Consider the following 17,531-nt stretch of genomic DNA (forward strand, 5'->3'; position numbering starts at 1 on the left):
AATATTCATCAGGTTACAATCACCCTTTATTAAAGATCTTTCACGATGAAATTATTAATTAATCCTGTCGCTTTACACTTTATCAGGTCTAACATAAACCGTTCCCTGGTTGGTTCCACACGTACAGTTCTAAGAAATTGTCCCGAATATACTCCATGAACTCATTCTCAAGGCTAGCCTTGCCAACTTGAATTGTCCAGTCTGTTTGAAGATTTAAATCACCCATGGTTATTGGAGTATCTTTCTTCCATGCCCCCTTATTTCTTAATTTATGCTTTATCACTATAGTGTATAGGGGGGGTCTGTAAATTACTCCCACCAGTAACTTCTTTCCCTGGCTATTTGATCTTACATCTTGATCTTCCAAACCAAGCTCATTTCTCACTACTATACTGATCTCATCATTCATTAACAATGCTCCTCATCTTTTCCTTTTTTTTCATGCTCTGAAATTTCCTCCGTACACCTATCTCCCCCTCTATTTTGCTTCTTTCTTTAAGATACCTCTTTGAAACCGACCTCTTTGATCAAGCTTTAGTCTTCTGATCTAATCTCCCCTCTGGTTCGCTGTCGTACCTTGTTTTATAATGCTCTAGTAAGGTACCTTGGGTGTTTCATTACATTGAAGGTGCTTTATAAATATAAGTTGTTCCTATTCTTTCAAAATGGCTTATTCCCTTGTGTGTTCAGTTCCCAGCCTTCCTCACCTTGTAACCATGTCTTTATAATGACTATCATATCATATCCATTAATTTCTTTTAGTGCTAGCAGTTCATCTACCTTGTTATAAATTTTGTGTGCATTTATATGACACTCTTTTATTTTTTTAATTTTTACCTTCTTTCTCTATTCCTTTTTTTAATAAACAATTTTAATGAGGTATTTTTCGGCATTTTAAACAGTAGAATTACAGAACGAGAAAACAAAAGGACTGTACAGTAAACAAAGTACATAGTGCAATTGCCGTAGCCTGCCCCACCCAGATCTGCCTAATTGACCCCCTATACTACCCTGAACCCCACCCCCCCTTGCTGACGATTAATTCTCCACAAAGAAGTCAATGAATGGTTGCTAGCTCCGGGTGAACCCTAACAACAACCTTCTCAAGGCAAAGGTCTAGGCCCAGGAAACTTGCCATGTCTGACAGCCAGGCTTCCGACTTCGGGGGCCTTGAGTCCCTCCAAGCTAGAAGTATCTCTCCGGGCTACCAGGGAAGCAAAGGCCAAGACGTCGGCCTCTTTCTCCCCTTGGACTTCCGGGGCCTCTGAAACCCCAAAAATCGCAACCTCTGGACTCATTGCCACCCTCGTGTTCAATACTCTAGACATGACATCCTCGAACCCCTGCCAGGATCTCCTAAGTTTTGGACAAGCCCAAAACATGTGGACATGGTCTGCCGGTCCTCTCAGACATTTTACACACCTGTCCTCTACGCCGAAGAATCTGCTCATCCGGACACTGTCATGTGGGCCCGGTGGACGACCTTAAATTGAATCAGGCCAAGCCTGGCACATGTTGCAGTCCCATTAACCCTGCTCAGCGCGTCTGCCCACAGGCCTTCCTCAATCCTCCGTCCTAGCTCCTCCCATTTATGCCTCAGCTCCTCGGTCTGCATCTCCTCTGGCCCCATGAGTTCCTTGTAAATATCCGAGACACTTCCCTCCCCCACCCATCCTCTAGATACTACCCTATCTTGGATCCTCCTTAGTGGCAAGAGTGGAAAAGATGGCATCTGCCTCCACTAAAATTCCCGCACCTGAATATACCGGAATTCATTCCCCCTCGTCAACCCAAATTTGGCCTCCAGCGCCCTCAAGCTAGGGAAGCTCCCTTCCAAAAACAAATCTCCCATCCGCTCAATCCCTGCCTTCCGCCATACCCGAAACCCCCAGTCCAACCTCCCCGGAGCAAACCGATGGTTGACACATCGGGGACCAGACTGATGCTCCCATTGCTCCCACGTGCCCCTTCCACTGTCCCCAAACCCGAGGTCCGCCACCACTACAGGACTGGTGGAGAAGCACGCCGACGGGAACGGCAGAGGTGCCATCACCAACACCCCCAGACTGGTACCCCGACATGAGGCTGCTTCCACCTGATCCCAAGTCGACACCCCCAACCACCCACTTTCTCATCATGGCTATGTTAGCCGCCCAATAATAGTTGCTGAAATTTGGCAGTGCAAGCCCGTCCCCGCCATTGGGTCCGAAACGTACAAGAGCAGGTTATTTGCATACAATGAAACTCTATGCTCCACCCAACCCCCCCCCCCCCCCCTTTGAGATACCCTCAATCACGACACAGGAGAGAAGATAGATGATTCAAAGGCTTTAATCATCTGAGAACTGTACAGCAGCCGAGAAGTGTGCTCATCACATGTTCCCTGAGTGAACCTTCTCTTATGTAACCGTTTCCTGGGGGCGGAGCCAGAGGCGGAGTCCCCCAGGGTTCCAAGCCCGGTCTTAAAGGGCCAATGCATTAAAGGTAAGGTACCATTATATCAGCTACTGATAACATTCATCACACCCTTCCAACTCTCTGAAGCCCTCAGCCCCCAGTGGCTCTATATCTAGTGCAAACAACAGTGGGGAGAGGGGGCACCCCTGTCTCGTCCCGCGGTGTAGTCCAAAATAGTCGGAAGTCATCCTGTTTGTCCTCGCACTCCGGGGCCTGATATAGCAGCCTGACCCAGTCGATGAAACCCACCCCAAATCCAAACCGTCCCAGCACCTTCCGGTTAAACGCCTTCTCCGCATCCATTGCCACCACTACCTCCATCTCCTTTCCCTCTGGGGGTTCTTTCTCTATTCTGATCCTATTGCTTGGTTCACTCTTAGTTTTTTATGATCTGTCCCTTCCTACCAAACTCTGATTATCATTGCACATATTACTCATCTTAATTTCCTCCTCACCTGATCTCTCCTCCAATCCCCCCTCCCTCATTATTTAGTTATATGCCTTGACCCCTTCTCTATATCCCTAGTTATTCAATTCACCAGGTTATTGGTCTAGATGTGGTTCAAGCAAAGACAGCAACAAACAGCTCCCTCTTTCTCCAGTATTGGTGCGAGTGCACCAGGAACATTTTTTAAAATTCTTCCACAGGACGTGTGCATTGCTGGCTGGGCCAACATTGATTGACCATTCCTAATTGCCCATGAGAAGGTGGTGTGAACCACATCAGTCCATGTGGTGTAGGTACACACATAGTAATGTTGGGGAGTTACAGGATTTTGACCCAGTAGCAGTGAAAGAACAGTGATGTACTTCCAAGTCAGGATGGTATGCGGCCTGGAGGAGAATGTCCAGGTGGTGGTGTTCCCATCTGTCTACTGCCCTTGTCCTTCTAGGTGGGAGAGATTGCGGGATTGAAATATAGTCAAAGGAACCTTATTGAGTTCCTGTAGTGCATGTTGTAAATGGTACACACTGCTGCCACTGTACATTGGTGGTGGAGGAATTGAAAATTTGAAAGTGGTGGTTGGGGTGCCAATCAAGCAGGCTGCTTTGTCCTGGGTAGTGTTGAGCTTCTTGAGTGTTGTTGATACTGCACTCATCCAGGCAAGTGGAGAGTATTCCATCACACCCCTGACTTGTGCCTTGTGATGGTGGGCAGGCCTTTGGGAGTCAGGAGGTGAGTCACTCACTGAAGAATTCCCAGCCTCTGCCCTGGTAGCCACAGTATTTATATGGCTGGTCCAGTTCAGGTTTCTGGTTAATGGTAACCCCCAGGATGTTAATGGGGAATGCAGTGATGATAATGTCATGGGGAGATAGTTGGATTTTCTCTTATTAAGATGGTCATTGCCTGGCACTTGTGTGGCATGAATGTTACTAGCCACTTATCAGCCCAAGTCTGAATGTTGTCTGGGTCTTTCTGCATTTGGATATGGACTGCTTCAGTATCTGACGAGTCACAAATGGTACTGAACATATGTGCAATCGTCAGCGAACATCCCCACTTCTGACCTTGTGTTGGAGGGAAGGTCATTAATGAAACAGTTGAAAATTGTTGGGCCGAAAGCACGACCCTCTTCAAAATCTAAACCCATTTCTTTTACATCAAGGTTTGATCCATGCGTGTTCTTATTTGCTCTGTCAATCTACTGGTGGCGCAAGTGATAATCCAAAGATTATTATCTTTGTGGATCCACTTTTTAATTTAACTCCAAGCCACTCATGCCCCTTTTTCAGAACCCTTTCCTTTGCCCTGTCCAAGTCATCGGTAACTACGTAGACCGCAACAACTGGACCCTGCCCCTGCCATTCCAAAGTCGCTCTCCAACTCTGTGGATATGTCCTTAACCTTGGCATTGATCAGGCACGTCAGCCTTTTGAAAGAGCAACATCGGGCATTGAAGGGAAGCTACTGACGACAGCAGGAGGGAGGGAGATGCTGTGATCAACGGGAAGACAGCCTGAGGGTCAGGGGGTGGGTGAGGTTGCCTCTGTTCTTCCTGACATGCTGTTAAAGGCACTTCGCTAGTTTTTCTTTTTGTAATTTTCTTCCATGCATCAAGGAGTGTTCCTGTTGAGACCTGGGAGACTTAGTACAACTGAAAACAGCATACCAATTGAGAGAGAATGGGTTGTGGAAGTCTTGTTTGGGAATGTTTCTGGGAATTGTAATTCTAATATAGGCAGCAGACCAACAAACTCTAGATAATGTCCTGCTGCACATGCTTTGGGGAGTGGTTAAACAGTGGTTGCTGAGTTTTTTTTGCGAAGGAGACACATGCACTTTACTCCTCCTGTTGGGAGATGATAATTGTGCTTTGCTCCTGGGAGTCCCTCTGCTAAGTAAAATGAAGTGACTCCTGGGAATGCCAGTGGATGAAAATGTAACATGATCAATATGCATCAAAAGTAGGTAAAGAGGTGAACAAATATAAATCCCTGAATCCCTAACGAATGAGAAGGAAGACACTGCAGATAGATTCGACTCGTACATTTTTATTATAAAGGTATTAAGTCTTGAATTCTCCTGTGCAACTGTAAAATAACATATACTTCTGTCATTATAATCTGCAATTACAAATCTTAATGTTTGTCTTCAGTTAGTGTCATTTTAATTAAGCTGAATTGCTCCCAATTTTGTTGCAATTAAAAGAGCTATGTAATGGGCTGTAATTTGTACTTAATTTCATTTCAACCCGTGTAAATTACAGCTTGATTAGACACTTTACCATTTAGAATATGATAACCAAAGTCATTTTCAGAACTATATCTGCAAATTGCTGATTTTAAAAGTTTTTTTTTAATTGAATGAGCCACACAAATACAATCCTTTTCATTTGAAAATTTACTTGGCCACTTCACAATGCAAAACTTTGAAATATGCAGAGGTTATGTGTAGTGTACTTTGTGCCCAATGATACTGATGCACGGGTTGTCTCTTTGTTCCTGCAGTAACTGCAACTTACTTTTGTCAATATGCAGGTGTTCTGATAGCATATGAAGGCTTGCCTCTTCATCTGGCATTATTCCCAAAACTGTGGACAGAAATTTACCAGTCTCAGGTATTTTAAAGTTTCTGTTATTGTAATAACTTTTTCAATTGTTGGTGTGTTTTCCTTTAATTTTGAGAATAAAATAGCTTGTGAAATGTAGTTGGCACATTTCAATCATTCAAAAAGAAAATGATTGCAAAAATAAATTGTTACTTAGAACTTAGAATTTTGTGTATCTTTGATGATGTTGGTAATTTGCTGGCATCCCTGCCACCTCATTCAGTTTTCTAAAATTCCAGTTAGGTCACCCCAGCTGACTGGTTACCAGATTGGAGTCCCATTCTATAACAGTAACTAACTATAATTGGGGTTGTGAGGTTACGTGATATTTGATAATGAAGAAGGCCTTGTAGTTACTTGGTAAGGTTAAGAAAGAGTACCTTTAGTTGCGACTGTTTTCTTAACAATTCGTGTAAACTTGCACCTCATGACAAGAAAACACTTTAAATTTATAAAATGATGTAAATAATGCAATATAATTTTAAGCCAAAGCATTCCTTACTGTGAAGCCATGAAGTATGAACATGTGAAATGTACATTTAACAGCTGACGTAGCATGCCAGTATTGCCCCTCCCCAAAATCATTTTAAATGGTTTATCATACAATGGGCAGAATTTAACATTTGTGGGGTCTGAAGTGGGGGAGGGAGAGTAAAATTGAATAAACAGGATTCCTCCACTCCCTCCAGGAACCCAGCTGCCCAAACCCAGTCAGAATTTCACGCTTGGTCGGTCAGGACTTCTGGTTTGAAACCTGCGCATTCACCTATTAAGGTCCTTAAGTGGCCACTTAATGGCCTTGCTCCGCCCAGCCGCAATCTTTTCCCCGGGTGGCAGGATCTTCTCCACGGAAGAGCTGCATTAATCATCTTTGGCTGGTTGGAGAGCAATAGGCAAATGCCTGAAAGTCGGTCATTCTCCAGCCCTCATGACTGGGAATGATGCTTGGCCTGAAGTAATGAGAGTGGGGAAGGGAAATAAGGAAAGGAAATGGTACACTTAACTGTGCACAGATAAACTTCATTTAAGTTGTTTTGCTGAACTATTCTCATTCGTGCCATTTGTTTTTCAGTCATCCATGGCAAAGAATTGTGTTAAGCTGCTGTGTGATGAACCAGTATTTGCTGAATATATTAAATGCATTCTAATGGATGAGAGGATCTGTCTGAATAATAATGCAGTTTATACCTTTCTTGCTTGCTACCTTCCTAAGGTATGATGTAGCTTTTGTCTCTGTACCGTAACTTGTATTCATTAATGAAATGTTATCTGTGCCCAATTCAATATAACTATGAGATTTAATTGCTGTACAGAATTAAGGGAGTTTACTTCTGTGGTTGCAGAGAGTGCATTGGTACTGAACTCCAATTTTTAAAAATGTTGATAGCTTCCTAGATACTTTGGTGAGTTTCTCCATTGGGTAACTGAGCCATCGAGACTAAGTGGTATTGTAGGTTTGATGTTTGGTGCTAAATTAGCTAATCTCATGTCGTGGTAATCCGAATGGTAACAGGTGACTTCAGCAAACCTAGATTGGGGAGGAAGAAATTCCCATGAATAATAGGTGCAAATTGGAAGTATATGTAGCTTGAATATATCCCTCCTTTTTGCTAGGAAGGATATCCCTTCCTTTTAAGAGGAAGCATGGAAGCAGGCTTTAAAATAGAAGCCTAATGAGTAAAATTGAAGGAGTATAACTTATAGTCCATCATGTACAGAAACAGCAAATGTGTTATAGGAATATAGGACATGGTAGCAGGATTAGGCCATTTAGTCCTTCGAACCAGTAAGATCATGTCTTATCTGGTTGTGGTCTCAACTTCACTTTCCTGTCTGCGCCCCACAACCTTTTGTCTATCGGAGAACTACCTCTCTCAGCTTTGAATAAATTTGATAAAATTGTGGAGCCTGACCCAAACCAGGATTGTTTGACAACATTGCCATCAGGCAGCCGATACTATTAAGGGAATAGGATTAATTATGCAGTCTTGTTGTAGAAATTCTTTGTAGAGGAGGGCGAGGGAAGGACTCCAAAAGAAAATGTAGAAGAGCAACTTAATAGCTTTGAATATTAAATAGGAAACAGGGGCTTAAAAAAATATGTTTTTAACAAAGCAATTTATACTCTGAAATGTTGTGTAAGGGCGATGGAAGCAGATTCAACCACAGCTTTCTGAAGAGATGTTATGGGCCTATGGGCATATGTTGTATGATTCTATAATGCTGTGACGTTCCAAAAATGCTTCGGAAAAGGCATTCATAATAATAACTGCCAGAAATATTTGACACCTTTTGTGTGCACCAAAATACATTTGTAACTGAATAATCAGATTGTTTACTTTGAAACTGTACCACCTTAATTGTTGAAATTATGATTTTCCAGGTTCAGAATCAGGTATTCTCCAGTTCAAACTGTTCTAGTTTGATCAATAATTTAATCTCAAATCTAATAAATGAGTACCATAACCTTGAGCCAGAGCTTCTGGGACAGCGTGTTGAAATCTCTAAAGTTGGTGCTATTCTAAATGGGGTAAGATTGCATGTGATATTCCTCTATGAAATTAAAACTTTATTTTTCTAGCTTTCCACTTAATATTATTATCAGTGTTTATGCCAACTACAGCATCTTAACATAAATTTTCTATATTAACAGCCTATCTGCCTGTAATTCAGGTGGGACTTTACCACAGGGCCTATTTTTTTGGCTCAAAGACTAGACTTCCCATTGTAACAGGATTGGGCTGGCACTCTGCTATTGAAGTGTAAAATATGGGCCTTGCTCTAATTCCTTTGCTGAGCTCAATGATTGAGTTTTCTGGCCAGTATCTTCCAGCAGTCTCATAGACCATAGACATAGACCATACAGTGCAGTCTGCACCGACCCACTTAAACCCTCACTTCTACCCTATCCCCGTAACCCAATAACCCTTCCTAACCTTTTAGGACACTAAGGGCAATTTAGTATGGCCAATCCACCTAATCTGCATGTCTTTAGATTGTGGGAGGAATCCGGAGCACCCGGAGGAAACCCATGCAGACACTGGGAGAACGTGCAGACTCCGCACAGACAGTGACCCAATGGGGAATCGAACCTGGGACCCTGGCACTGTGAAGCCACATTGCTAGCCACTTGTGCTACCGTGCTGCTCACAACGTGCCACCTCCATGTAGATTTTCAGAGCTAATACTGTCAGTCTTCACAGTCTGAATTTTTTAAACCAGGAACCTGAATGGTTCAGGTCATGTTCAGATTGTGAATTAATTAATGACTAGGCCCTTGGTATGAATTATATTCAGTGCTGTTTTTATGTTGATTAATTGTAGGCCTTGGGCAACATTTTTCATTTTCTGCACAGGGTGCTCGCTGAGAGGAGAAAACTGGCGGGCTGCACGGCTTTTCTCACTATCTTGTGCAGAACAAATCTGCAGGCATGGTCCATGGCGTTTTGCTGGCAGGGCCGGAATAAAACAGTAATGCTGGGCAGGGTGCCGGCCAGCCATGTCCCCCTCTCCCCAGAGGCTATACTTACCTGTGCGCCCCAGACAGGTTCTATCCACCTGGTTCCTGTTTATAAAAATTAGTTGTAAACTTGCCAATATGATACTTTTGTGAGGGGTGAGATCCCAAATGGAGTGAAAAAGTGGCGGTGAAGCACTTAAATTCCATTATAATTTATTTAAATGAGGTTCCCGACCTTTCTGGGTGGGGGAACCACGTTACATTCCCGTTGCTAGATTTGGAAAATGAGATCTCGCCGATGAGATTCACCTTTTCCAACTCCCACACTGTTTTACACCCACATCGCATTTATACTCATGGCACAAGTTCTGACTGGCATTAATGAGAGTATAACAAAACCGAGCAGGCGCCGGAATATGGCGACTAGGGGCTTTTCGCAGTAACTTCATTTGAAGCCTACTTGTGACAATAAGCGATTTTCATTTAATTTCATTTCAATACATACCAAATCGTGTCCCTGTTTTTGAGTCTCCATCATGAAATGTGGGTTTGGACATTCTCAACCCGGTTCCTAAACAACTGGTTGCATACTGCAATAAAAAAAAAGATTGGTAGACAAGCTGTGATTTGTTTTCTTATTTACAGGATCTTCGAGCTCTTGCCTTACTGCTTTCCATACACACACCCAAACTACTGGATGCGGCTCTAATCCAGACATTACAGGATTTATTGCATAAGTGTAGAACTTGTCAGCAACAGAGAAGTGCACTACAGGAACAGGAAGCAAAGGAAAGAAAGACAAAAGGTGTGTGTAATGGATTATTTAGAAAATTTATTTCGACTCTGTCAAATAATTTTGATTTTGCCTTTGAAGTAATACCACAAGGGTTATGAATATTCTCATCACTGCTGCTTCACAGTTCGATCCCGGCTTCCGGTCACTGTCCATGTGGAGTTTGCATATTCTCCCCGCGTTTGCGTAGGTCTCACCCCCGCAATCAAAAGATGTGCAGGGTAGGTGAATTGGCCACGCTAAATTGCCCCATAATTGAAAAAAAGAAAATTTGGTTCTTAAAATTATTTTAAAAATCAGTACAGTACTACCATATTTTAGATGGATTTGTATGCTTTACCAAGTGTTACTTTTATTGACATGATTATCTTTACAGGCTAACTGTTTCATACTTGAGGTCCACACAATCACATATAAACTAGAGAATTTTATCTTTTCAGACCTTTTTACTCACTGGAAATAATAGCCCCTTGCAGTACAGAGGGTAATCCAGCTCTTGCAGCTTTCTCCAAGAAGGTCCACCTCTTTGTACTGCTGTACGCCTGCTCCAAAATAAATAGTAAGACGAGAGAGACTCCAAATCCAGAAATGCTGGAACATTTGGGATCTATATTTCAGGGACATATTCAACAAAGCTCTCCTCCAAAAGCACCCGAGCCACCCACAGGAGAATAACACTGGTGGAGCACAAGAAAGAAACCAACAACATTAGTCTAGCCACAGTCAGACAAGAACGGCTACCTAGTGAAACCATAAAGCAGAATAAATTTTAATGTGTCAATGTGTTTCTCCCGCACTTCTGAAGATGCTGGAAAGATGTTCCTGATGGCAGGCAGCCCAGAACCAGGGATCACAGTAAAGATATGGGGTAACTATTTAAGACTGAGATGAGGAGAAGTTTCTAAACCAGAATTCGCTACTGCAGGAAGCAGTTGAAGCCAAAACATTGTATGTTTTCAAGAAGAAGTTAGAGATACTTCTTGGGGCTAAAGAAATCAAAAGATATGGGAGGGAAACCGGAACAGGTTACTGTGTTAGATGATCAGCCATGATCACGTTGAATGGCTGAGCAGGTTCAAATGACGTGCTGCTGCTCCTATTTCCTATGTTTCTACATAAAAATATACACTTCCTTTATAACATGTGCAAGTAAAGATAAAATAAAATTCTATCTAAAATAATCCAACTCAAAATATCTGTGGCATTGAATATATTTGGTGTGCTTACTGAAGTTAGTGGTAGAAAAAAAGGAACAGGAATAAGCTATTTAATCCCTCAAGCCTGTTCCTCCATTCAGTGAGATCGTGACAGATCTGCAATCTAACTCTTCGTAACTGCCTTTGTCCTTTACCCCTTAATACTTTTGGGTAACAAAAATCTATTAATCTCAAATTTAAAATTATCAGTTGATCTAGCATAATTTGCCAGTTGGCGAAGAGAGTTCCAAATTACTTCCACACTTTATGTCAAAAGGGTTTCCTAATTTCACTTCTGAAAGGCATGGCTGTAATATTTAGACTCTGACGAGACCTCCCCAGCCAGAGGATTTATTGTTTCTATCTACTTAGGTGTTCCCTTTAATATCTTGAAATCATCTATCAAATCACCCCTAAACTATCAAAATTCAAGGGAAAATAACTCTAGTTTGCCTAAACTCTTCTTGCAATTTAATCCTGGAGACTAGGTATTCTTTTGATAAGGCAAGGCTGCATTCCTTCCAAATCCAATTATCCTTCCTAAACTGCGCCCCTTGCTGTTCACAGTACTCCAGATGTGGCCTTACCAGGGTTTTATGCTGTAGCAAAACATGTATCCACTAAAGCTGTATTGTTTGAAACTTTATGATATAATTACCTAATGAGTTACTTCAATTACCAGGGTACTCCTTTTCCAGCAGATATTCCTGCTAGTGCTGTGCATATGCATTTTAAAGTACATCTAACAACAAATATGAGGCGGAATTCTCCAACCCCCCGCCCGGTCGGAGAATCGGCGCCGCGCGAATCGCGCCACGACGCCCCGTTGCTGGGACGCGATCAGCGCCACTGGGACCGGCGTGGTTGGTGCGGCGCTGGCCGGGGTATGCGCGACTCTCCGGCACGGGTCGGCGCGCCGATTCTCCGGCTCGGATGGGCCGAGCGGCAGTCAACAAAAAGCCGAGTCACGCCGGCGTCGTTCTAACATCTTCTGAGCCAGCGGGACGTTGGCGTTGAAGGGTCCGGGGGCGGCCTGTTGGGCGTGGTCCGACCTCGCGGGGGGGGGGCCTCCATAGTGGCCTGGCCCGCGATTGGGGCCCACCGATCGACGGGTGGCCTCTCTGTCTGGGGCCTCCTTTCCTCTGCGCCGGCTCCTGTAGCCCTGCACCATTTGGCATCGGGGCCGGTGCGGGGAAGAAGGCTATTGCGCATGCGCTAGTTGGCGCCGGCCCAACTGCTCATGCGCGGAGCCCGCGGTGCTGGGTTCACGCCGGGATCGGCGGCTGGAGCGGCCCCGTGCTATCCCACTGTGGCCCGGAGAATCGGATCTCAGGACGGACGCCGGAGTAAAACACTCCCGTTTTTACGTGGCGTCGGCCCTTAGCCACCCGATGGGAGAATCACGCCCATGCTTTTCCAACATAGAAGGTTGTAGCTATTAGAAATGTATTCAAATGTTTAAAAGTGCTAGAACTAATCTCTGTTGATGTATATAAACAAAATTTTAAAGCGACATAATTGCTTAGGAGCCCAGTCTTTTGGCATTAAATGCAGCATTTTTGTACTTGACCTAAAGCATGATTGGATAGAATGCCAGGTAATAATAACAACCTTTTATTGTCACAAGTATGAAGTTACTGTGAAAAGCCCCAAGTCGCCACATTCAGGCGCCTGTTCGGGTAAGCTGGAATGGGAATTGAACCCGTGCTGCTGGCCCTGTTCTGCATCACAAACCAGCTGTCTAGCCCACTGAGCTAAACAAGCCCTTTTTTGTCCTGGTGCAAGATAGTTAGATAAGTCTGTTAGTTGAGAAGGAACTAATGGAATTACTTTCAGTAATAGACATAACCAACCCTGCCCCCCACCAACTACCACCACCACACACCCCGTTGATGAAAGCTACAAAGTGCCCTGAATCCACTTCATGCAAGACAAGATTCCTGTGAAAGAATCCAATCTTAAGCTTAAATCAACTAAATTCAGGAGAGTGGGGCTTCCTATGCATCAGTGCATCAGTCAATACCTCTTGCCACAAAAGTAACATTGAGGAGAGCTGTGAAAAAGTATCTTGACTTCTTTCCGGTCCTCAAATTAACGTTTTGTCACTAATCATACCTGAAGCAACTATCAATTATTATTGGCAGTGTTACAATCCCAGTTGATGTTATAAATGGACGGGACGATCATAGAATGGGATCCTGGCAAAGAAGACTGTAATTTTTCTCCCCCCATAAAAAGTAGAGGAAGAGAGTCATAGGATTGCTAATTTGTTTTAACACCACACAATAAAACATCTATTAAACCTGAAAAAATTGGAAAATGATACAATATGCTGTTACAAACCCCCCCTACCCCACCTTAACAAGTACCCCCAGGTTTTAAGATTAACCCTGATTACAAAATATATCTTCATCTACAATGGTATAATTAACACAAAGCTCCTTTTAAGAACACAAGATGACTGTGGGCAAGTACACTCTCCACTCTGAGCCCCAAGTTAACGTTTGTGGATATCTCCTCAGAATCATCTCCAGATGATGATCACATGGGAGTTTCCAAACTCCACTTCCAAAAACACGCTTTAAAACCTTCTCTCATAATAATGCTTTCCCTTAATGGTGTGCATTCCAAAATCCAGACCAGGTTTACCAAATGGCATTTTTAAACAAAGCTTACGCTCCACTTTTACCATTGAATCCAGTCCAGAATTTTGCACCAATCCCTTTAGATTTCTTTGTCTTGACTACTGTACAAACAACTCACAATTGCTTTAACGCTCGATTCCCAGACCGTATTAAAATAACATCAGATGTTTGTTGTACCTTTGAAGGCTGCTGATCCACTTTAAATCTGGCTACTGCAATTGTCTCTTTAACTCAGAACACTGTTTACTCTTCCTTGAATTCTTCTAAGCAGTACCTTGGTCTCTGTTCACTTAACTCCAGACTTCTTGGAAACTTCTCTTCATTTGTCTAGTTTCCTTTGCTGGCTGGGCTTTAGGTTTCCGGCATCTCTTTTCTTAACATTACTCCATGGTATGGCTTTTCTTCTAGCTAGCCTGAGAGAGTTGTTCCTTCTTTAGCCTTTTAAACCAACTACTTGCAGCAGAGCTGTGAGAACAGTCTTTCTCTCACTATCTATCTCCAACTGCAATCAAATTAGCTAAACTAAAACTTCAAAGCTTCTCTGCCTTACAAGGCCCCAGTTACGAAGCGTCCCACATACTTATTACTTTTTTTTCTTCGTGCCTTGGGCCTCTCTGAGCACAATAGAAACAAAGTTGAAATGTAACCAACCCCCACAAATGCAAACACCTTTGTCCAGCATGAATCTAACTATATGTTTTACCCTTCCAGGTACAAAAACATTAAATTAAACGCACTCAAAACTATACCTTCTTTCGAATGTTTACCAATACAATTATAAATCCCTCAACTACCTTTGTTTTCATAACAAAAGAGACCGTGGCTCACAGCTTCTTTAAGACTTTGGTTCTCTTTGCTAAACCAGAGGCTGTTGTGTCGGCTTCTGTAAGAAAAATAATATATTTGCATCCGAAGAATTTTACAATCAATATGTAACCCAGAGTCACTGAATCTTTACATTGCAGAAGGAAGCCATTTGGCCCATCAAGTCAGCACTAGCTGTCTGACAGCATTCTACCTAGTGCCACTCCCTTATGCCAGTAACCTTGCACATTATTTAATTTCAGATAGCAATCTAATTCCATTTTGAATAACTCGGAACCTGCCTCCATCACGCTCTCCGGAAGTTATTTTGGACTCCAACTACCCTCACCTCACTTTTGTACTTATTTTGCCAATTATTTTGACTTTGTGCTCTCTAGTTCTTGAGTGGGGACAGTCTCACTATTTACCCTGCCTCAAGATCTTGAATACCTCTAACAAGTCTCCTCTGAGATTTCCTTTCTCCAAAGAATCCAGTCCCAACCTCTCAAATCTATCCTCGTAGCCACAGTTCTTTATTTCTGGAATTATTCTTGTGAGTCTCCTCTGTACTCTCTCCAATGCCTTCACATCCTTCCTGCAGAATGGTGACCAGAACCGGGAGCTGTACTTGAGGTCCAACTAATGTCTTATACAAGTTCAACATGACCTCCTTACTCTTGTACTCAATGCCCTTATTAATAAAGCCGAAGATACTATATGCTTTATCAACTGCTCTGTCAACATGCCCTGTCATCTTCAGTCAATGACTTACGTACATATACAGCGAGGTGCCTCTGTTCCTGCACCTCTTTTAGAGTTTCTCCCCTTGTGTTGTACTGTCTCTCCATATTCTTACTGCCAAAATGAACCACCTCACATTTCTCTGTGTTTAACTTCCATTTGTCTTCCTAATTCACCAACATGTCTTATATTTATTTATTTTTTAATCTTTTAAATGTTTCCAACTAAGGGGCAATTTAGTGTGGCCAATTCACCTACCCTGCACATCTTTGTTGTGTAGGGTGAGACCCACACAGACGGGGAGAATGTGCAAATTCCACACATTGAACCCGGGTCCGTGGCGCTGTGAGGCAACAGTGCTAACCACTGCGCCACCGTGCCGCCCAATCCACCAACAGTTCTATATGCTTTTAAAGTTCAAGACTATCCTCATCACCATGTTTCCAATCTTCATATCATCTGCAAATTTCGAAATCATGCCCTGAACACAGTCTAGTTTATTAATATGTATCAGGAAAAACAAGTGTCCCAAGACTGACCCCTGGAGAACTCCACTGCCAGTTTTTCCCCTCTGAATTTCCCCTCAAGTTCCCATCCCCCTTCAATCCCTGTCCTAGAAACCTTAATCATTATTTCCCAATGTTTTCATATTAAATACAGACAAATTTTAACTTTTCTCCCCTTTTGCAGATGATGAAGGAGCCACTCCTGTGAAAAGGAGGCGTGTTAGCAGCGATGAAGAACATCCTCTGGACAACAGCACTGGACATAGCACGCCTAGTGACACTAGGACAGAACCTAGAGAGGCATTAACCCCAGCCAGTACCTCAGACACGGAGACTAGAGACTCAGCAGTCATTGATCCAGGCACTGAACATGACCCACCAACCCCTGATCCAATTTCTGTGAAAGAAGATAAAATGGAACTTTCTTCAAGTACACATGAAACATTAATCAGCAACAAGCCCCAGGACACTCTAGAACAGTTGCAAGGGGAGGATTCAGTGGAGGATTGCAAAGGCGTGAAGGAACTACTAAGTTCTGAAAAGGAAGCTAGTGTGAATGAAGATGACTCTGACTCTCCCTCTACACCACCACCTGTTGCTACAGTTTTATCTGACCTGACTGACCTTCGGAACTGTGAGACTCAAAATCTACCTTTCGACCCAGAGACCAGTTTATCCAACAGCTGTACCCATTCCAGAGGACTCTTTAATATGCAGCAGCAGGATCTTTTAGATAATTTGTGCAGGACCATTGAATCCACGATTAGTGCAGTCACAAGAATATTGAGCAGAGGGAATCAACCCACTTCTTGATGAGACTACTAGCATGACTAGTTTTGTCTTTTTTAAATACAGTTTGAGTTTTCGTTTAATTCTGTTTTGCCTGTTGGATCTGATGCTTTGTGCTTCACTGTCAAGTGACATTTTTCTGCTTGAATGCCTGTTAGTTGTTTGTATGAAGAAGCATCTCAGCCGTGAGAGAAATCCAGTGTGTTAGGTTATGCGCTTGAAGATGTGATAAGTGGAAATCTAAACACAAATTTCTAGGTAACTTAAAACAAAGGCATTTACAGCAGCACATTTCTCAAGGGCAATCATATTAATGGTCAGCTTTTACATAGAAGTAATTTGTTGTGGCTTTTCATCCAGATTTGAGGTGTATCTTCGGGTGAAGGGTTACAGAGATTTTTGTTCTTCATATTGTATGATGTAATTTAAAGATATTGCATTTTTACTGTGTATAATATTGTGTCTTTTGTTGCCGGTTTTTGTACTCTATTAAGGAGGCAACTTTGCCTCAAATCTCCGTGGTTCTATTATCCAAATTAAGTTGTTTACTTGTATACTAAACCAACCACGATTAATTTGATTCTGTTAAGAATCCTCTGTAGACATTGACTGGCATAAATAAGGTGCTTTATCTGACAGGTTTCCCATGGCGGAAATAAAGCACACAAAATAAAAATTAGAACTTTATCTTGTTCTCAAGAATGTTTTATTATATACATAAAATTAACTGCCAACTACTCTGCACAAAGGAATAAAGTAGGTATTGGATTCATATCTTGATCATCACAAATTAAATTTTCTTCTGGCTGATACGGTCTAATTTTCCATGTTACATTGTAATGAACACACCGAAGACCATAGTGTTTAGCCATTTGACGAGTAATTTTACATTGATATTCAAACAAAAGGTAGGCTTAATAGGTTTTTAAAGTGCTATTATGGATTTAACCCAACACTAAAGGTTCATTGCTACTCTACTAAAAGCGCTAAGCCAGTTATCATTCACCCTGCCGCTTCCTGACACTACTGTAATACTCTGTCTTTCCAACAACTGCATTGTAAGAGAAACTTGGACAGGCACTGAAAG

At 42.5% G+C, this 17,531-nt stretch overlaps 1 protein-coding gene across 1 annotated transcript in view; it reads left to right on the forward strand.

Annotated features, from left to right (window-relative positions):
• Positions 1-17,131, forward strand: part of usp34 (ubiquitin specific peptidase 34) — a 347,321-nt gene extending 330,190 nt beyond the window's left edge. The window contains 5 exon segments of the mRNA XM_038808956.1: positions 5,440-5,519; positions 6,583-6,723; positions 7,894-8,040; positions 9,616-9,775; positions 15,840-17,131. Of these exon segments, the coding sequence (XP_038664884.1) occupies positions 5,440-5,519; positions 6,583-6,723; positions 7,894-8,040; positions 9,616-9,775; positions 15,840-16,468 (1,157 nt within the window). The 3' untranslated portion in view covers positions 16,469-17,131.
• The last annotated feature ends 400 nt before the right edge of the window (positions 17,132-17,531 follow it).

This window comes from Scyliorhinus canicula, chromosome 1 (genome assembly GCF_902713615.1).
Source record: "Scyliorhinus canicula chromosome 1, sScyCan1.1, whole genome shotgun sequence".
Lineage (NCBI taxonomy): Eukaryota > Metazoa > Chordata > Chondrichthyes > Carcharhiniformes > Scyliorhinidae > Scyliorhinus > Scyliorhinus canicula.